At 41.3% G+C, this 22,900-nt stretch overlaps 1 protein-coding gene across 10 annotated transcripts in view; it reads right to left on the reverse strand.

Annotated features, from left to right (window-relative positions):
* Window positions 1–22,900, reverse strand: part of C3H2orf76 (chromosome 3 C2orf76 homolog) — a 56,868-nt gene that overhangs the window by 23,452 nt on the left and 10,516 nt on the right. For 5 of the 10 annotated variants that reach the window (XM_059394433.1, XM_059394436.1, XM_059394437.1 and 2 more), the window contains exon 2: window positions 8,626–8,770. In XM_059394433.1, the coding sequence (XP_059250416.1) occupies window positions 8,626–8,758 (133 nt within the window). In that variant the 5' untranslated portion in view covers window positions 8,759–8,770. Of the gene's footprint in view, window positions 1–8,625; window positions 8,771–17,047; window positions 17,124–21,026; window positions 21,256–22,900 lie in introns of those variants that run through there. The other 5 variants (XM_059394434.1, XM_059394435.1, XM_059394441.1 and 2 more) reach the window with 4 other exon arrangements.

The raw sequence follows: 22,900 nt of genomic DNA on the forward strand, positions 1-22,900 counted from the left end.
ACACACTCTGCCCATCTTCAAAGATGCTCTGCAAATGTTCAGAGTATTCCCTCTGAACAGCCCCTCCATACCAGTTCTCTGTCCCATGAAGTCTCTAGGCTCCACTCCCGACTGCCAGCTCTGACTCCTGAACTCATGACACTAATAACCAAATTCTACCTGCACTCCCCTTGCCCTGCTCTGTGGCCTAAAGACTCCCTCCAGGTGGTAAGGTGGCACAGTCATAGGAACCACCTTGTTTCTCCTACCCCAGGGACCACTGTCTCATGCTCCCTCATGTCCAATATCTGAAAACCACTGCTTCATAAATTTTGCATAGTTTTTTCAGTTATTTCAGATGGAAGAGTAAGTTTTGTCCCTCTTGTTCATGTTGACTGAAAGGAAAAGTCTGTGACAAATCTATGACATTCTGGAAAATATTTCCCATTTTGCATAGAGTTTTCCTTTCATTTTCTTTTCCCAACTTTGAACTTAACTTTGAGACCTAATGAACTTTTATAGAAGATTTTGGGATTACAGGATGAATTCTGCAATAAATCAATTTAATATTTCATTATTGTAAAGTTCACAAGAAGGTAACTACTAGCTTAACTCATTCAGTTTGGTTACCATAAAAGGCGTCTATAGAAAAATTAATTAGCAAAATAAGGCAACTTAATAAATACATTGCTGGCAGTTAGGATGCCACCAAAAAGGTCTGAAATGTGGGGCACCTGGGTGGCTCAGTGAGTTAAATAAAGCCTCTGCCTTCAGCTCAGGTCATGATCCTGGGTCCTGGGATCGAGCCCCACATTGGGATCTCTGCTCATTGGGGAGTCTGCTTCCCCATCTGTCTTTCTGCCTGCCTCTCTGCCTACTTATGATCTCTCTCTCTGTGTCAAATAAATAAACAAAATCTTTTTTAAAAGTCTGAAATGTTATAACACACATTTCAATGTAAAAATCAATAAAGCTTTCAAAATTATTAAAATATTGATGGGCAATAAAATAATTCTTTACCTCATAGTAAAGCCTCTAAAAATAGAAGAGAAACAATTTCAAACTTTTTTTTTTTTTTTACATTTTATTTATTTATTTGACAGAGAGAAATCACAAGTAGATGGAGAGGCAGGCAGAGAGAGAAGAAGGGAAGCAGGCTCCCTGCTGAGCAGAGAGCCCGATGCGGGACTCAATCCCAGGACCCTGAGATCATGACCTGAGCCGAAGGCAGTGGCTTAACCCACTGAGCCACCTAGGCGCCCCTCTAACTTATTTTTAGATCTATTCTACATTGTGAAGACTTTTAGGAAAGCATAAACACCTACAGGAAAAAAAGAAATTGACTACTTTAATGACAAATATGTATAAGCAAGAATACTAAATACCCACCATTAATCAGAACAATGTGCCAACATTAAAATCTAATAAGGGGTCCTGTGTGATATTATAGTAAGATTCCAAGGTTTTGCTCTATCAAGATCTTTCACTTTAAATACAAAATTATCTAAACATAAAAAGTGTGGAGAATAAGGGCACCTGGGGCGCTCAGTTAGGAGTCCAACTCATGGTTTCGGCTCAGGTTGTGATTTCAGGATCGTGGGAGCAAGCCCCATGTCAGGCTCCACACTGGGCACGTGCAGAGCTTGCTTCAGATTCTCTCTCCCTCTCCTTTTGCCCCCAGCTTCCCTGCTTGCTCTATCTCAGTAAAAAAGTAAATCTTAAAAAAAAAAAAAAAGTGCAGAGAATAGAACAGAATTCATTTAACCCACCAACCACATTTAATATATGGTCATGACTGCTTCAGATTCTTTACTATTTTTTATTAAATAAAAACAATATGATACAGTTGAAACCTCTCTTTCTCTAATCCCTTTATCTCCCCCCATTACTATAGAGTGTTAGTTTGTGTTTTGAGTTTATAGAGTTAGATATTTAAACTAAGGAATCTACAGTGTATTTTACAGTACAAACAAGAGAACATTGCCTCAACACAACACTGGAGGAAGAGTCTCTTTGTGATAAGAGGATAAGGTGACTTAGCCACTGAAAAGTTAACCTGTTCCTTTCTAAAAAAGAGGGGCACGGGAGGCCTGCTTCTTTACAGCAGAATGCAAAATAATAAATGTAGAAGGAATCACAGAGGAAGAAAAACCTTGATTTTTTTTTTTAAGATTTTATTTATTTGACAGAGAGAGAGATCACAAGTAGGCAAAGAGGCAGACAGAGAGAGAGGAGGAAGCAGGCTCCCTGCTGAGCAGAGAGCCCAATGCGGGACTCAATCCCAGGACCCTGAGACCATGACCTGAGCCGAAGGCAGAGGCTTAACCCACTGAGCCACCCAGGCACCCAAAACGCTGATTTCTGTAAACATCAATGATTCAGGTAAGGCTCATCGAGAGACACTGAAACTACTGGAAACCAGATATGTAAATGTTTTCAATGTTTATCACTCCACACACTACTTATTAATCAGAAAGATACTTTTATAACGGAGCAATCCGATAGATGGAGCCTTAACCAAATGCCTGAAATCTGTATGACCAGTAACAAGGCAAAACAACAGCAAACCCTTCCTGATGTGATGCAACAGCAAGGAATTACCTCCACCGATTCTAGCAAACTATTTATGTAAAGGCCTGCTAATCATCATTATAGGTTTTATAAGCCATAGAGTCTGGGTCACAACTGTGACTGTGGTCCAACAAACTTCATTTACAGAAACAGGTGTCAGGTCAGTCTTAGCTTATCAAAGCTCATGGACATGCAACCCACAGAGTAATCTGGCCAAAAATGTTTAACCTGAATCTACTCATGAGAAAACAATCAAATAAATCCAGATCATAGGACATTCTATAAGAACATGGACCTGGATTAAAAAAAAAAAATCAATGCAATGACAGACAAAAGGCAGGGTGGGGAGGTGCTGTTCCAGGTTAAAGGAAATTAAGAAGATAGGATGTGCCATGAAAAGACACAGTGGAACCTTCATTACATTTCCGAGTAAAAGAAACCAGTCTGCAAAGGCTACATATTGCGCAAATCCAAGCACATGGTATCTTGGAAAAATCAAAACTAGAGACAATAAAGAGATCAGCAGTTGCCTGGGGCTTGTGGGGGAGGATGAAGAGGTAAAGCATGGAGGATTTTATGGCCCTGAAACTCTTCTGTACCACAGGGTACTGTGACACAACATTACTCACTTGTTGAAGCCCACAGAACTTTACAGCACAAAGAGTGGACTTCAACGTATGCAAAGTAAAAAACAAAAACAAACAAACCAAAAAAACCCCAACAGCATGTAGGAGGACAGAGGATCCCAGGCAAGAATGCAGAGAGTGACAAGAGAATCTAGACATCCTGCAAATGTATGAAATGACCTTCCTAAGGGCAGTGGAAGCAAAGCTGCTGACCTCAGTAACTATGGCAATGAAGACATTTTTAAGTCTAAGGCAAAAGGAACTGCACAAGAGCACTGTGCTCGAGTTGATATCAAGTTGCTTCCCAGAGCGTACAGATGAAGGACTCTGTATACTGGAATTAAAGAATTAAGTAAATGGATGGCAGAGGATGGGAGCTAAACTTCTCATTCTTAGAATGAGACTACAAATACGCAAGGGGAGGAAGCCAGAAGGATACATGTTGGAATGGATTGGAAAACATCAGGAAGGACTCAGGTTTAATATACAGATATAGATGACATGAAGATACAGATATGTGTGTGTACACAGGGTGATCTGTTTCTTTGCTCTGTCAGCTGAGAGAGCTTTAAAAAACAACACCCTAGGAATGAGGGAGCACATCCAGCACCCAGATCTGGCTCTCAGGAACCAGGGCTGCTTTGAGAAATGGCTGATTCTGGGACTGGAGCAGGATACACACACGACGAGCCTGAAGCATCTTACAGCACCAGAAAGTGAGACAGTACTCAGCAGACACACAGAGAAGGCACACATCAAAGGCGCACAGAAGACAACTGAAAGTCCCCAAAGGCCAGAGCCAGAAGAGCTTGCACAACCAAACTACATCTCCCCTGCAGAATAATTCCAAATAAATGATGTAGATATTCCTCCCTAAAGAAGGGGGAACAATTACTGAACTGTATGCTTACAATGAATACAATCCATAAGTTGATTTAGGGAGAAAAAGAGAAAAAGAGAAAGAAAAGAAAAGAAAAGGAAAGGAAAGAAAAGAAAGAGGAACAGAACTATCCACTCATGAACTTTGTGTGAGCTCTACACAGTGACTGCCTTCTAAAGAGCACGAGATGAGGAGAGAGAAGGCTAGCTCTCCAGTGGAGAAACCTAACACTGCCACAGCCAGGGGAGCTAACAGCAGTGATCACCATCACATAGAAAGATATGATGAGATAAAACTGTCAGCTGTATGATGAGATAAAACTGACACTTCATTTTCATGGCTTTCCTCCCCCAAATGCATAACCCCAGTTTAATCACGAGAAATGTAGCAGGCAAATTCCACTAGAGGGCTATCCTCCAAGAGGCTTGACCAGTGCTCCTCAAAACTGAAAGCCATCAAGCGGGGAAGAGATCTGAGGAACCCACAGGACCCCAGAGGAATCTAGGGAGACATGACAGCTAAACGTAGTGTGGAATCCTAGAAGAGATTCTGGAACAGAATAAAGATACAAGGTAAAAACTACAGAAACCAGAAGAAACCATGGACTTTAGTTAACGATGCCTCACTATTTGCTCATTTCGTTGGAATAGGAGTAGCAGACTAAGGTAAGACATTAGTAACAGTGCAAAGTGTGGACAGGAGGGAGCATCGGAAACAAGTAAACAAAGAAACTAACTCTTCTAGTATTCACCCAATGGAACAGCTGCTTTCCAGAGTAACATACCACCAGGAGTAAGGAGGGATAGGAAGGTTCCAAACTAGAAGGTCTGGCAAATCCTCTACAGCCTTTTTCTGTTTCATGGGTGGACTGATTTTACATTCAGAATCAAGACCTAAAGGACTACAAAATATTTAAATGCTTCCAAATCAAAGAATAATTTAAATGTCTTATATTATCTAGGTAATTGGTTTGTACACTATTCTGAATCTAAAAATTAGTCATCTCTGTAAAACGGTATACACAGTATGTCTGTGATCAGATTATGTAACACCTATTCCCCGTATGTTAATAATGGGTTTTATTTTATTATATTTACATGCCTATACATAATCTTATATATTTCTATTTATACTTATAGATGTATTTATACTTATTATAAATATTTATACAACTTAAGATTTTAATAGCATGATGTTGAGAAACTGATTCTCAATAAGTATGAATCCAGTTTAACCAAAGTTCCTTTGCTGAGGGAGAAACAGATAACAATGAGAGGAGACTAGTTAGATTAAGGATGGCAAAAGGTGAACAGTTAGAAAGGCAAGAAGGCATCTAAAACCTCCCTGGCCCCCACCCAAAGAGGATTCATCACAATGGTCATTTCTGGCTGTATGCAAAATTCACTAGGGGTCACATCACTCTTCTAGCTTTCAGGGTTCAAAACACTAGAGCAAGAGGAACTCAGTGCAAAGACTCTTGACACTGAGTGAACCCATTTACTTTAGAGACCCCACTCTACTAGTCAAGCAATAGAACAGAAGAGAGGCAACTTAGTGTGGTGTGTAGAATACATATGCTACTGGAGGGGAGGGAGTGGGGGGGTTGGGGCAACTGGGTGATGGGCATTAAGGAGGCTACATGATGGGATGAGCACTGGGTGTTATATGCAACCGATGAATTACTGAACCCTACAACTGAAACTAATGAGGTACTATGTGCTGGCTAATTGAATCTAAATTTTAAGAAAAGAGTACATATGCTAAGTGAAATCAGTCCAGAGAAAGACAAATACCATATGATTTCCTGCATATGTGGGATTTAAGAAACAAATGAACCTAGGGGAAGAGAAGGAAAAATAAAATAAGATAAAAACAGAGAGGGAGATAAACCGTAAGAGACTACTAACTATAGGAAACAAACTAAGAGTTGCTGGACGGAAGGTGGGTGATGGGCATTAAGGAGGACACTTGAAGGAATGAGCACTGGGTGTTATATGCAAAGGATGAATCACTTAATTCTACCCCGAAACTAATAATACACTAAATATTAATTAACTGGATTTAAAATTTAAAAAAATTTTTAAAGAGAACATGTTGTACAGTTAAACTGCCTGGGTTGGATTGCAGCTTTGCCTTTTATTAGCCATGTAACCTCAGGCAAGTTTCTTAACTTCCTTGCTCCTTTGTTTCTTCACCTATAAATAAAATGGTTCTTACTTTAGAAGAATGAAATAAGGGGCATGTGGATGGTTCAGGTCATGATCCCAGAGTCTTGGGATCAAGTCCCACATCGGGCTCCCTGCTCAATGGGGAGTCTCTTTCTCCCTCTCCCTCTAATACTTCCCTTATTTGTGTTCTTGCATTCTCCCTCTGTCTCTCTCAAATAAATAAATAAATAAAATCTGGGGAGAAAAAAAAGATGAAGTAAGATCATCTAGTTTAAGTTCTCAGCACAGTACCAGGCACACAGTAACATCTGCTGCTATTATTACTTTAAAAATTCCCCAGAAATAAACCCTTTGTTATGTACAAAATTATAAAAGGTAGATATGTGGCTCACCAACCTTTCAGAGAAGTTCCATAGTGCTTTAGTCAGATAGGCCTGGGCACAGAGTCCATATCTCAAAAGAGCCCGTATCCCAAAAGTTCACCTCTTAATCAGTGGGACACATTTCCTACATGTGTAACTTTAAAAAGCAGCAGTAATTTTATAACTAACATGGATGAAAGATCTGGGCAGGCAGGGCTGAGCATCTAGCTGTGATCTATACCACTGATCTGATGGGGAAGGCACCTATGGTACCTGGGAACAGAAGAACATAGTGACTGGGGGTGGGGAGAGGGGACGGTAGGCAGTAGCCTAAAGGTTACACCCCATTCTCAAGGGCTTTGAGAAGAACTTATCCTGCACTGTACCAAGAACATCATAGCACATTCTATGACATACCAAGAAACACTGTAATCCACAATATGCATAATGATTTCAAATTAAGAAAGAGGGATTTGTTTTTGTTTTGAAATCCAAATATGCTGCCAGTGTTATCTTTTCAAAAGCAAGACACTCTGTAATTGGCAATATCTTAGTACCAACTCTCAATTCCTCCCTAACAATTAAGAACACGATATATGCTCCATATGTCAGCCTACAGTTACTTTAAGGAGTAATTATGTTCTCCTTATGACATCTTTCATAGTCACTACAGGAGTGACTATAGTCACTAAAGGAGACTGGTCTATCTTCTCTATAGGTCTCTATAGGTCTCCTACCTTGCCTATTCCCTACTTAGGTAATACTGAGCAGTAAAACTGCCCAAAGTTGGAATTCCTTGTCTGATTTTTGCAATTTTTCTGTGTCTAAAATTCTGTCAAAGAAAAAAAAAATTAAGATGGGTATAAAGCAATACATTTGTCAAAACTCATGGAACTATAATCTGCACTCCATACGTAAATTACACTTCAATTAAAATAATAAAAGCTTATTCTAGATGTTTTATCAAATGCTGATGACTAGAACACTTCAATAATTGAGAACAGGGGTTAGAAACCCATTGAGGTCCTATCAAAATCCTTCACTTGGGATACCCAGTGGCTCAGTCTGTTAAGCATCTGCTTTAGGCTTAGGTCATGATCCCTGGCTCCTGAGATCAAGTCCCACGTTAGGCTCCCTGCTCAGCGGGAAGCCTGCCTCTCCCACTGCCTGCTGCTCCCCCTACTTGTGTGCTTGCACACTCTTTCTCTCTCTCTCTCTATCCCCACCCCAGTCCCTGACAAATAAATAAATAAAATCTTTGGGGAGGGGAAAAAAAGACTTCACTCACTTTATGCCTTTTGAATTTTAAGCTCGAAATGATAAAATAGCACCAGTTGGTCTGGTTGTGATCTCAATGACCAACAGCCCTAATGATTTTCTGGCTGTACAGAGGTCTGCCACCTTCCTACCTTGCCCTGTAAGGCCCTCTGTGTGCTCAGCCAGGCCACACAATTAGCCACATTGCATTTCCTTGTTAATCAACCTCCAAATACAAAAACTCATTGTAAGAAAACCTAGATCTTAATTGTTTTTAATTAAAAAAAAAAAAAAAACGGTGGGTGCCTGGGTGGCTCTGATGGTTAAGCATCTGCCTTAGGCTGAGGTCACAATCCCAGAGTCCAGGGATCAAGTCCCACATCGGGTTGCCTGCTCAGTACAGGGCGGGTGGAGAGGGCTACTTCTCCCTCTGTCCCTTTCCCCATGCTCGTGCTCTCCCTCTCACACTCTCAAATAAATACAATCTTAATAAATGGATAAATAATAAATAATTTAAAAATCAAAAAAGGAGAAAAAAAGGGAGAAACCAAACATGAGGGCAATTCCTGAGGGCAATTCCTGAGGTGGGCACACACAGGCTAAATGAGCCTCAGGAAGGTACTTCCTGCTGACGCCAAGGAACAGAACAGGAGCTGACCTAGTCCCTGGATTAGAACCTAGATTAATATCTTCCAAAGTATTTTTAAAAGATTACCATCTATGTAATAGTCAGCTATTTTTTCAAAACGCTAATGAAGCAAAATGACTAAGACATCTCATACCTTGCTTTAGAAATACTATGAATTCCTTTGTAGTTTGGTCCAAATCAACTCCATGATATACTATAGGCTTGAAATTGCGATGCTCGAATGAACGAATGAGGCGAACTGTAACGGTCACGTCTTTGGAAGCCATGTGGAGCTATTCCTGTGGCAAGGGACATGAGAACACTCTAAATAATAACATCAATTCACAATTATCTACAAGCTTGCTTTTCCATTATGAACTCCAGGGCACCCTGCCATCTCTCTCGCATCGTATAGTTAGTGACAGTCCCCAAACCCAGGCCAGATCTCGGGCACCCACAAGGGCCCAAGGTTACTCCCACCTATCCACTGTGACCCACGACAGCTTTGTCACAGTCGCTAATGTCCTGAATGACACAAATGGATAAATCTCTCTCCCTCTTCCTCTGTCCCTCCCTTCCCCTCTTAAAAACAAAAAACAATGCAGTGAGGATTCAAGCATCAGTTTAATTCCCAAGTTCATGCTCTCATATACTCAGAAAATCATGCCACATTATTTCCTCCAAAAAAATCTGCAAAGTTGCCAATGTTCTAAAGATACAACCATGGTATATTTCTATCTAGTAGGAACTACTTCATGGTACTTCCAACTTTACATATAATTTTCTGCCATAATATACAATTACACCAGGAAAAAATACCTGTAATACTACTACACATAAGAAAGGATGTCGAACCTCACTAGTAATCAGAGGAATTCAAGATAATGAGACCTATCACTCACCAAACTAACAAAATAAGAATAAATCTAATAATCCCTAGTGTTAGCAAGGAAGCATATAGAGCAATGAGAATTTAATCAAGGAAAGTGGGCATCCCCAACAGTAATCTTTTGATCCAGTAATTTCAGTCAAAGGCACCCTAGGGAATCTGTGAAATAGGTGCACAAGAAGAACACTGTTTATTAACTGCAAAGACTGGAAACACTTCCATCAACAGAAGAGATAAGGAAATTTTTTTATGGCATACAGTGGAAGAATACAAGCAGCAAAAATGAATAGACCTATGCATCAGCATAAATGAATCTCAAAAATATTATGGCAAATGAAAAAAAAGCAAGTTGCAGAAGAGTCAGGGTTACCCCACCACTTATACTAAAGTTCAAAAGCAGCTTCTATGACCTTTAAAAGGAGGTAATTGTTATTCCTGAGGCGAAGGAAGGATTATGCAATTAGAAGCACATGGGACAATTATATTGGTAGAATTTCGTATCTTAAGCAGGATATTAGGTACATGGATAGTGTGTTACTCTTTATGCCTTTTAGGGTGTCTGGACTATTTAATAATATACACAAACAAGCCACACCAATTTGGCCTAGAAAGGGTCTCTCTATCATAGAATGCTTAAACAAATATTTTACTACAGTTGAGAGAATATATAGCTCATTATATGTGAAAAGCAAAGATTCAAGCTGTTTTAACACAAAAATTTATAATTGTAATTTGTATTGTTTATATTTAAATGAATGGTTCTTAATGAACTTAGTTATTTTTCCCCACTCTAAAACAAAGTAAGGGCTCACCTTATAATCTTGCTAAGTACTTAATGACCTCAAATTATCAACTAGAATGGATACTTCCAATATTAGTGATGACAGTATTTCTTCTTAAATTTGGATTACGATGCTCCCCCAAAATTCTAATCCTACAATCTATTAGTAATAGCAGCTCAGCAGACACCTACATAATTATAATGTAAGATATACTGAAGTATTTGATAAAGCATACTTCTTGAAAAAGGGATGCTGCACAGGATTTTTGTGAAAGACTTCAGAACAGTGTTACAGGTTTGCTAAAATCATGACCACTTCTTCCTCCTGTCACGGTGCTCCCACAACAACAAAGAAGTCCTCCAAAGCACACGCACACACATCCAGGCACACCTGTTATGAAGCCCTGTTGCATAGTCCTGGTCCCCAAAGAGTTCAGACATGGCCAGATCTACCTAGAAATCAACTACACCTGTGTGTGGCAACACACAATTGGATCTCACGTAATAGACTTTTAATGAATAGTAGCCGCCTTTAGCAATAGTCAACTTGGGATAAAACAGGTTTGGGCATAAGGGCAGCTCACGGAGATAGAAGATCCCAGATTCCCAGATGCAATAAATAAATCATGTAAATGGTCTAAGGAGTCTGCGCAGACTAGCACATGCATGCCTTATGAAACCTGTATAATTAGAGGTCTGTTCCTTCCACTTAATAAAAAGCTGACCAAATGTCATACGCAAATAGCTGAAATTTTGAATTTGCATTAATCTCTAATTTTGGCCAGCAATGCATTGTCATCTTCATTAGAAATTTGTTATACTTTGTACTCAGTCACTGGAGAATAACAGCTACAGGAGGCAACCATTATCTGATTTGTCTTAAGGACTATAGGAATTACAGCTTATAGAGGTGCCTGGGTGGCTCGGTCTGTTAAGGGTCGGCTTTTGGCTCAGGTCATGATCCCAGAGTCCTGGAACCCAGCCCTGCATGGAGCGGGGGGTGGCAGCTTCTCTTTCTGGCCCTCTTCCTTTGCCCTTCCTGCCAACCTGTATCCCACTCCCACTCCCGCTCAATCTCTCTTATACTCTTTCTCTCTCAAATAAATAAATAAAAATCTTAAAAAAAAAAAAAGGAATTACAGATTGTTAGTTCAGAGAGACAGGCATACTGAAGAGAGTTTTGAAAGCTCATATTACAGATTATGAAATGTGGTATTTCCCCAGAGGTTCAACCTACTTTAAAAAAAAAAAAAAAAGAGAAGCCAAAACCAATAAAAACTTTGGAATAAATTAATAAAAAAAATTCAAGGACAGACAAGAATTTTAATAAATGAAATGACCATGTTGTTAACTATGAAGGCTCAAAGTTGTAAAGAAATCAACTCTCCCCTACATTCATCTAGAACCTGAATAAAATCTCAGTTAAAATATAAAAGGGTGCCTTGGGAGACCTATCACAAATACTTTTAAAATCTAGCTGGAAGAATAAACTTGTGAGCTTAGTCAGCAAAGTTATTAAAAAAAAAAGGCAGCATCAATTTTTAAAACACATTATTAAGCAATAATCAGACATAAAATAGTATACATGAATAAGCTGGTATGGTTCATATATTCACAAAAGTCAGTAATAAAAATTTTAAAGGACAATTAAGCTGTTGTAATTCAAGCAGTGATAATAAAGCACGAAAAACTGGCAAATCAGTGGAACACAACAGAAAACTCAGAAATAGACTCAAAATTAGAGATCTGAGTATAAAAGTGGTCTTTGACATTAGTGGGAAAAAGACAGTTTATTTAATAAATGGAATTGGGAAAAAATGGTCAGATATTCAGAGAAGAGTAATATTAGGTCCTTACCTCATCCCTTATACAAAAATCAATCATACATGGCACAAATATTTACATTTAACTGTAAAATCACAGAGAGGCATCAGAAAAGGGGGCACATATTTTTATAATCTTAAGGTAAGAAAGGCCTTCCTAAGTGAATAAAAATCAGCAACCATCCAGAAAAAGGCTGAAAGGCATAACAACAGAAATATGTAAGAAAAGACCAATACCTTAGTAGAAACATGAGTAAAGGTAATCGGGTCTCTTTAGGGGCACTTGGGTGGCTCGGGTCTCTTTAGGGGCACTTGGGTGGCTCAGTCAGCATCTGCCTGTGGCCCAGGATCATCTCCCTCTCCCACTGCCTCTCACTCTGCATATTTGTGTTCTATCTAAATAAATAAATAAAATCTTAAAAAAAAAAAAAAGGAGGTCAGCACCCAACTTCAGACTAGAAAATTCTGCTCAATAAATGACTTGGTTTCTTTTCTTTTCTTTTCTTTTCTTTTTTTCTGTCAGAGAGAGAGAGAGAGAAAGCACAAGCAGGAGGAACAGCAGGCAGAGGGAGAAGCAGGCTCCCTGCTAAGCAAGGAGCCTGATGTAGGACTCGATCCCAGAACCCTGGGATCATGACCTGAGCTGTAAGAAGATGTTTAATGGAGTGAGCCACTCAGGCAGGCATCCCTGACTTGGTTTCTTCATAAATAAATAACACAAGAAATAAAGGAGAAGAAGATTAGAAATTAAAAGAGACTTAAAGAGATCAACCCATGCAACATTTTAGATGGGTTCTGATATGCATAAATGTTTTTATTGTGAGAAATTTTAAATATATAAAAAAAGAATGATGATGATATAAGGAATTAATGTTCTCTTTATTTAATATTATTGTGTTTTTGAGCTCTTATCTTAAGAGTAAGGTAATAAATAGGTGAAACAGTATGAATTATTTACTTTCAAATACCCTGGCAGAAGAAAAAGCAGCATGAGAAAGTAGATTAAAGGAAAGAATGGCAGAACATTGTTAAGTGCTCAAGCTGGATATATATGGAAACTTGCCATGCTATCCTATTTTTTTTAATATGTTTAAAATTTCTCACAATAAAATCATTTTAAGAAAAGTGCACAAAGACATACATTCAAGGAACTTGTTTTTCACTGAAGTGCTTCTAATACTTAAATAAAATTAGAATCTGTCTAGATGCCCATCAACGAAGATCTGCTCAGGTAAACTCTGTCACACAGTTACCATAAGATAAAATCCCTGCAGTCACTAAAGGGAAATACAGATCCACGGACACTACTTTGAAAGACGGCTAAGACACACCAGTGAATGAAAACACAAGCTAGAAAACCACAGGTAGGCAGTATTTCCATAAGCACACAGAGACATCCAGAGTGGCATTTACCAAAATGTTAACAGTGCCTATCTCTGAATGGTAGAAATATAAGAAACTTCTCGGTTTTATGCACTTCTAATATCGCTGGATGTTTTAATGATTATGTACTTTTCAGTTAAGCTGTTTCACTGTATATGTGTGCTTCCCTGGTGTGATTTGCATGGACAAAAAGTTGTTTGTTTGTTTGTTTTAAGATTTATTTATTTATTTGACAGATCACAAGTAGGCAGAGAGGCAGGCAGAGAAAGAGGAGGAAGCAGGCTCCCTGCTGAGCAGAGAGCCCTATATGGGGCTTGATCCCAGTACCCTGGGATCATGACCTGAGCCGAAAGCAGAGGCTTTAACCCACTGAGCCACAGGCACCCCGACAAAAAGTTATTTTTCAAAACTAAGCCATTTCCAGGGCATCTGGGTGGCTCAGCTGGTTAAGCCTCTGCCTTCAGCTCAGGTCATGAACGAAGAGTCCCGGGATCGAGTTCCACACCAGACTCCCTACTCAGTGGGGAGTATGCTTCTCCCTCTGACCCTCCACCCTCTCATGCTTTCTCTCTCTGTCTCTCTTCCTCTCTCAGATAAATAAATAAATAAAATCTTTAAATAAAATAAAATAAAACAAAACCAACCCATTTCCTTTTAAGAAGTAGTACCAGGACAAAATTAAACATTACAGAATTTATCAATGCTGTTAAGGATGGAGAGGGTGAGAAATTTGGTGATGCATCTGACATGCAGTTAAGGAATACCAATAAATCTCAAATGCATGCAGCAGTCAGAGGTCCCAGAAGTAGGTCACACACCCAGGACGGGTCTGGTCTTGTCTAAGATGGCACAGAAGCCCTCCACTGCCAGCCCCTCCCTCCGCTCTGACGCTCTCTGTCACCACCACCACCCACCTTCCAGCAGCCAAGACAGCGCACAGTCTCCAACACATACCACATTGTTTCCAAGCCTCGGCCATACCCTTCTGCCCCCCGCTTACCCCACACCCCCGCTGCCCTGCGCTCCTTTGCACCACCACACAGGCAGCCTTCAAAACTCAGTCGGGACTTCCTGCTCCAGGACACCCTTGCGGTCAGCTCCTCCTCTGCCCCAGGCTCAGCGACCAGCCCCTCTGGTTGCCCATAGCACCTGGCTGTGCCACAAGAAGACAGCTGTTGAAGGGGTCTGGCCTATCAGCCCCTTAAGAGAAAGAATGCTCTGCGGCTTATTTGGGACACCTAGCAACAGGTATGGCCTGAGGCACATCAGAGCCCTCAGCAATGTCAGCAGAACCGAGTGCAGCTAACAGGCTGGGGAAAACCTGCATCCTTGCCTGCACTGCAGTCACAGTACCTCGGCCTATGAGCTTTTCCACTGCCCATGAGAATACTTGAAATCTTAGCATTCTGAGCCACCCAGGCTTCCTAAGAGTCTGCTTTTGACTCATATCATGATCCCAGAGTCCTGGGGTGGAGTCCCACTTTGGGCTCCCTGCTCAGTGGGGAGTCTGCTTCTCCCTCTGCCCCTTCCCCCCCCACCTTTCCCCCGGCTTGTGCAGGCAAATGATTTCTCTCACAAAAATAAATCTTTTTATTTATACTTTTAAAAAGATTTTATTTATTTATTTAACAGAGAGACACACACACAGTGAAAGAGAGACAGCACAAGCAGGGGGAGTGGGAGAGGGAGAAGCAGACTCTCTGCTGAGCAGGGAGGCCAATGCAGGGCTCGATCCCAGGACCCTGGGATCATGACCTGAGCTGAAGGCAGATGCCCAACGACTGAGCCACGCAGGCGCCCCTACAAAAATAAATCTTTTTTAAAAAGAAAAAAATATTTGAGACCGTAAAGAAAAGGTTTATTGCTTCAGAATATGAAAATTTTGAAAAATCAAAATTAACACTTAATCAAATACCTATACCATATAACATTTCAACGGCAACTCAACTCTATTCATAATTATATGTTAAGTTTAATATACAATATGGGTGTATTTAATATGATGGAGGGTGGGGATTTGAAAAGGAACAGTGTAGACAAGTGAGAGGTGTAAAAAAGAGAGAGAGAGAGGGAGAGAAAGTGACACTGCCTAGGGGTTAGGAAGGTCTCTAAACCTCCCTGCCTAAAAAAAACCTGTTCTGGCTGATACTCACCCAGCTGGTTTGGGATAATGAAGAAGCCACCACATCCAAAACAAACTCAACTCTTGAAAACAAAGAAACACAAAATCTGTGTAGGAAAGCCCTCACAGGGAGCTCCCAGGTCCCTGACAGGTAACCAGTGCTTCATCAGAACCAAGAATGGATGCAGCCCAGCAGCCTCCCCTCCTGAACTAGAACTCCCTGGTCCTTACAGGACAGGTTGGAGCTGTTTTTTTTATGGCCCAGACCCCAGCAGCATGGATGGCTGAGGTGGAAATTCAGCATGGAATGGTCAGGGAAAGCCAAGTCAAGCTGCAGGCCAACTTCCTTAAAGACCCAACTGTGCTCATTCCAAGTTGGCTGCTCTCCTCATTGCAAAATTCTGAGTTGAAGGACTGTCAATCAGGTGGCACAGGTTCCCGAGGTGAAAAAAATTGAGCACAGTATGTAAAGGCTCTGAGCCCACCACGATGACAAGTACAAAACAGGCATACTCACAGAACACTTACTTGAAGACATCAGACTGATCTCCATCAGCCCAAAGAAAATAAATGAAACAACTAACTGCAGTCAATTCTGATTATTCGCAGTAAATAAGATCTATCCAGTGGTCGTGAACACTGAATTAGTGAATAGTGAACCACTGCTCCTGCAGAAATACAGGGTGAGGTTCTCATGAGTCTCTGGTATATCTGGTCACAATATTTTCATCAACTGATCAATGCATAACCTTGTTTTACGTGTGTTTATGTTTGAAGATGCCTTATTTTATATATTATTCATCTCTTATTAACATTCAACTCAACAGCCAACAGCACTATAACTCAGGTCTGGGAAAAAAGTTTTATCTAAGGCGCGTATTTTTCTCCTTCAGGCACATCACAGCCTTCCTGGGCACTTCATCACTCCAGGTAGGATCCATTTTAAATAGTGAGATTGCCAACAAAAAGCACAAAAATGTGAAAGGCATGGTAGTATAAAGAGTGTAAACCAGAAACTTGTTTATAGTATGAGAGCTAAGACAAGCAGGTCCTCTGGTTTGACCTCAGCTGGGAATGGTGGGAACTCAAACTTTTCACTGTTCTGCACATTTCAGCCAAAAAAGTACTCTGAGTCTTGCTTTCAGGGCTACAAATAAATTTTAGTAGTAGGTGAATTCACAAAGAATGTGTGAATAAGGAAGACCGACTTTATCAACCCCAAAAAAGGACATGTGCCTTTGAAAGCATTAGAAGAAAGCATGCTCTTGACCTTTTTGTAAGAGAATGGAATCCAAAATCAGTTAAGTATTAGAAGCTGTAAGAGTACGAAAGCACTCAACATTCAAGCAGTTAACATGGAGAATATTCTAGAACCACCAGAAAGAAGAGGGCACTGGGTGACCTTCCTTCCTGCAACACGGAGGTTTCTGAGATAGGACATGAATTTTAACAGACTCCTAGGGTAAATCATTTTGGAAAAAAACTAAAAATCTTTGTAAAGTTGTATCTCTTTCCTCAATGTAAATATTATAAAACCAAAATTGCCATATAACAAGTTGGCTTCAGTGTTTGTCTTACCAGTACGGGGACCCAGCTGGTTCAGTCGGCAGAGCAGGTGACTCTTGATCTCAGGGTTGTAAGTTCCAGCTCCACACTGGGTGTAGAGATTATTTAAAAGTAAAATTAAAAAGTTTGTGTTGCCCACATGAAAAAGGTACAACTTCCAAAGTACTGTTCTAACCAAATACAAAGAATATAAATGTAAAAAAAAAAAAAAAGAAAAGAAACAAAAGAAAAGAATATAAATGTATATTGTATATTGTACCAAATGCCTAGTTTTCCTCTAGAGTTAGGAACTGATATTACAGGGCAAAAAGTCCATTTGTCTTCCTTTTGAAACAAATCAATAAAAAGAGGGTAAGAAATTCAGTTTATTGTTCCTTTATGTGAGGAAACTAAAGTAGTACAGACAATCAGGTATAAAAGTAGAATAAAGAAGGAATTTTACTAAGATGACAGTCACTGAAATGCAAATGATTCCAAAATTGCACCTTACTGATTGTGGAGTAAATAATCATATGTATTGCTAAATATCATCTAAATAGGTCATTTTAACAAAAAAAGTTAAGACCAGGGAAGAAAAAGATAAAAACCATTATTTTTATTTCTCTTAAAAATAAAGAGAAAGTAGGTCAACGATAAATGTCCACCTTTTAAAGAGAACTCAACCTTGGCCAATTACTAACTTTACATTTCTATATAACTAAAGTTCTTAAGAATAAATTTATGAAATTCGTAAATTAAATCACATCACATTGAAGATTATGACTAAAAGTGAAATGTTAATTTAATCTCCTCTGACCTACCTGAAAAGCATTTTTTATGTTTTTTTAACTCTTAGAGGCAGAACAAAATTTTATTCTAGAAACAGATCTCGGGGGCACCTGGGTGGCTTAGTTTGTTAAGCATCTGCTTTTGGCTCAAGTCATGATCCCGGTGTCCCAGGATGGAGTCCCACATCAGGCTCCCTGCTCAGTGGGGAGTTTGCTCCTCCCTCTGACCCTCCCCCCTCTTGTGCTCTTCTCTCTCTCTCAAATAAATGAAATGTTAAGAAAAATTAAGTCAAAAAAAATAAAAATAGGGCGCCTGGGTGGCTCAGTGGGTTAAGCCGCTGCCTTCGGCTCAGGTCATGATCTCAGGGTCCTGGGATCGAGTCCCGCATCGGGCTCTCTGCTCAGCAGGGAGCCTGCTTCCTCCTCTCTCTCTGCCTGCCTCTCTGCCTACTTGTGATTTCTCTCTGTCAAATAAATAAATAAAATCTTTTAAAAAAATAAATAAATAAAAATAAAAATAAAAATAGATCTCAGTGACAATGAAATAGTAAAAGCTGGTCATTATAAAAATGGGGAAAAATGAACAGGAATTTGCTTTAAATTTTTTCAAAAGCATAATTTTTAAAATATGAAATTAAGTATACATTTATAAACTGAGACCATGTGAGGATTAAATAAACATTTGAAATCCCCTTTGCCTTTTTCTAGGTGTTCAGTTGTATAATTCAAATCAAATCACTATTAGAAAATTCAGGGGGCGCCTGGGTGGCTCAGTCAGTTAAGCGTCCACCTTCAGCTCAGGTCGTGATCCCAGGGTCTTGGAATTGAGTCCTGCATCAGGCTCCCTGCTCAGTGGAGAACCTGCTTCTCCCTCTCCCCTCCTATTCTCCCGATTATGCTCTCTCACTCCATCAAGTCAATAAACAATATCTTAAAAAAAGAAAAGGCAAATTCAGTTTATGCATCTTTCATGGACATAAAACTTTTGAGAAAGTCGTTTTCAATCTATTAACTTATGAGTGATTTTAAAGTCTTTAACCTCAACCTTTTCTTAGATAGGTTAAGAAAAAGTTTTCCACCTTAGATGTTCACATAGCACAATACATACAAAGTAAATATTAGAATATTAGCTAAATCTGGCAGCTACCAAATGCTTCTCAGTGTTGTACTTCATTGCATAATGCCATTAGCAGCTGCCCTTTCCTGAGGAAGGGTCATAAGCAATTCTAATCAACAAACTGTTGAATGCTGTTCACTCTCAGTATATTACCCCCTGAAAAATCAACAACTATAATTCCACAGATGTGCCTTTGTGACCCTCAAGTTGGGGCAAATACACAAAATCACAATTTGTGTTCTCTGCTCAAGGCAAGGAAGACCCAGAGAACGGACTCATCCTGGACAGTTGAGTTTTCCAAAGGGGTGAGACACTAAACTCTTTGGAATGAATACTTCACATGCTTTCCTTCTTGAACAAGATGTATGGAATATAAATTCTAGTTTTCTTGATTCACAATCATTGGTAAGAATGTTAATCCTTGTGTGCTGAGAGGTGAGTCTTCACAGATCTCTCATACATCTGCATCTCTTATGAGGAACTGGCTGCTTTGGTTCTGAACTTTCTGTGCATGGGAGTGTGTCTAGCAAACAGCCTAGAAACACAGAGATATCCTCTCCCTCTCCCTCCAGAGGGGAAGGTTGTCCAGTATAATAAAAGTCGTGTCTCCCTCCAGGCTAAGGTTGGGCAGATTTGTTCATAGCACTTTATAAGAGATTAGGACTACCCGAACTCAGGGCTCTCCAGCCTGACTCAAACCCACTGCGTGGACAGCATCCTTCTGAGACCTTCTCACTGCTCCCCTGGGATCTGTGAGGCAAGAAGCACAGACAAAAACATGCAAATACTGCTGCTGGCCATGTTGTATAGAGACAATCCTTGTTTCTGACCCAGAGTGCCTTGTCTTCTGCCGGTGTCTGGCAAACTGTGACGGTCTGACTGTCAGCTTTCAAATAGGGTAAAATCTCAAGTTCTTCACAGTTCTTGGCAGCTATTGCTGACAAGAATGGATGCTGCCACAGACATAGCTATCTGGACCAGGCAAAAGTCTCGTGGGCTTAGGGGCTGTAAGAAGATCCCCTGAGATCTGGTAGCAAATGCTCTTGTCCAAGTGGCGGGTATGGAGGAGAAAGGGATAATTAACTTCTAGGGGGTGAGCAGCAAAGGGCAGGATTGAAAGGAGCTGTCCAGTGGTGCTTTGGCTAGCAGTCAGTCAGTCACTCCCCCCAGCGATGCTGCCCACCTCTCTGATGAGAGGCGACGTGGCTGTAGCTGTTGAACACCAAAGGAGTCCCCAGAGCCGAAACAAATGAGGTCAGCAATGAGGATCTAGAGACTCAGTCACTAAGTTGAGCCACGAATAGCCACCAGGCCACTTGGAACTAAAAGTGGGCCTTTCTGATTGGCACAGAGCTGCTCTCCTGCTATGTATTTCCATCCCCTCCCCTCGCCCTCTACCGTGACATCTGTTTTAAGGAGGAGGAGGATTATGGGTAGGCTGGGGTCTCCCTGTCCCTAAGAGAGACCAAAGGCCTTATGCACCCAAGAGTGCTGGGGAGCTCCGGGAGGGGAGGGGCTCAAACTTTCATGGTTTGGTGGACACAGGCACCCAGGTACCTGGTCCTGTGCTGGAAGGAAGTACTCAGATTCAGCCCACGGAGTTTGGACAGGATTCATAATGGGAAAGAGACTAACATGACCCAATGGATCGGGGCCCTTCAGGCCAATTCAAAGTACTGTCATTCTTCCGTATGAATGGTATGTTACATTTGCTTATACTTTCCTATATGCGGTACCTGAGGGGATTCTCCCCAATCGGGAAGAGCTACAGGTAGAGAAATGCCACTGCAACAAGCTCCCCTGCCTCTCCTCCCTTTGATAAACCAAAAACGCACACAGTCCCTCTGCTCAGTGGGCAGAACTCAAGTCCGTTCCCACAGCCCTGCCTAATGTTCCCACAGATGGAGCTTGCGTTTTTACTGACATTTGAGCTGTCACCAAGGGCCTAGTGGTTTGATCTGCCTCTTGTAAAACCATCCACTGGGCTGTGAACTGTGACAACTCTCAGCTGCTGGCTGAACCACCGGGGCAACTCCCCTAGATGCCCACACAAGGGCCTGTTCTCTGATGACCAGCCACTGCTGGAGCCCACACCGCCCAGACCTACCACGGATGCCGCCTTGGTCTGTCCTCAGGCATGGGCACAAGAAGAACTCTACGTCCAAGGCAGGGCCTCCGCCAGACTTGGGACTCCTGCCAGAAGCTGAAGTGTTGGTCCCACAGTGAGGGAGGCCACATGGCACACACCGCTGCCCTGACCCACTCCCAGCAGATGTACAACATTCAACCTCTGACTTCCTCTCGGGATGCCACTCTCCCAATGGCAGTTTTTCCCAGGTTTGGGTGTTAATATTCCAAATCACCTGACTCCAGTCATGCCACTGTGACCCTTGAAATGAGTCTGCGCCATGTGTTTGGTATTCCACCCTATTTGCAGGCTGACCATGGTTCAACATTTATCACCAATGCCAAGGAACAATGGGCTAAAAGTCAAGGTAGTCCATAGACTTTCCCCTCCTCCACCATCCACAGCCATCTGGCATCATGACACAGTGAAAAAACCTCCCAAAAAACAACTCTAAAAGATTTCTCCATCGACCTGCACAACCTCCAGGAGGTGGAGCAGCAGTCTGCTCCGAACGTGGCTGCCCCCAGAAAAGGACCTTCCTCTTGCAGCCATTTCCCAGTAATGACCTGAACAAACAGGACTGGGCAGGGGAGAGTGGTTTATGCAGACCAATGTGAAATCGTGGGATTCCACCCTGGCCATTACTTATAATGCTTCTCTCTTTCCTCTACAGAAGCCCCCCACCAGCCGAATTGCTACACCCTCCATGTGACAAGGAGCCAAAAGGGGCTTGGGGGATTTGAATTCTGGATTCTCTTGTTGAACGGACCAGGTCCTAGATTGCAACCATAATTATCATGCAAACACACTGCAGGCCAAAGTGGGGGACATAACAGGTCTCTGTGAGTTTTACAAAAATTCGCTTCAGAAGGGGGTGGAGCCCAGCTGGCTCAGTTGGTGGAGTGTGCAATTCTTGATCCTGGGGTCACAAGTTTGAGCCCCATGTTGGGGGTGGGGGCTTAAAATCTTAAAAAAAAAAAAAAATCCCTTCAAGGAATAGGAGTTGATCAGAAAAAAGGTAAAGTTATAGCACTAGAATGAGAAACACAGTTTTTTGTCTGGGTGGAGGGAGGGAAACAAACTTAATATCTAGGACATGTCCATAGAGAACAAATTCTACCACAGGAGATGTGAGGGGGGGGTCACTCATTAGAGGTCTCCTGTCTTAAAAACTACCTGCCCCTGCTGAAGTCCTCATGAAGCAAAACACCCTGTTGAATTTCCCCCCCAACGATTCTAAGCACCTCCAATTTACTGATACCTGAATCCCCCAACTCCTAAAAGATGGCTGTGACCACAATAGGATCACTGTTACTAGAACAGTCTATCAGAAACATATCCCAGCCTCTATGGCTCCCACGCAAAACACCTGCCCACATTTCCAGGTGTCTTCTTCACCACTGTGCCTCCCCAACTTCCCATAGCTACCCCAAAGGACAAACATCTCTCAGCTAGTGGCACAGACAAGGCAGACCGGACTGACTGCCCTTAGGCAGTCCCTCCAAAAATAAGTTCCAAATGCAATGATGTGTATTCAAGTGAAAACTATCATGCCTACCAGATGGCCGAAGATTATACTGGAAGTCTTGACGCCTTGTGCCCTGTGAGCCACGTGGGTCCCAGTCATAAACTGTAAAGCAATTTCTTTCCAAGGACACCATGTGCACCCATGGGCCTGTGATTTTTTTGTGGAAGTCAGTATTAACTTGCCTCTTCCCTAAAACACTGTTATTTGCATCTTAGACCTGCAGGTATTTTTAAAAACACCGTGAGCAAGCTCTGGGTAACAAACAAGCAGGCCAATAGTGGCAATCACTCCAAAACTAATCTCAATTACTGGGGGGGGGGGGGGG

The sequence above is a fragment of the Mustela nigripes genome, chromosome 3, assembly GCF_022355385.1.
Source record: "Mustela nigripes isolate SB6536 chromosome 3, MUSNIG.SB6536, whole genome shotgun sequence".
NCBI classification, from domain to species: Eukaryota; Metazoa; Chordata; class Mammalia; order Carnivora; family Mustelidae; genus Mustela; species Mustela nigripes.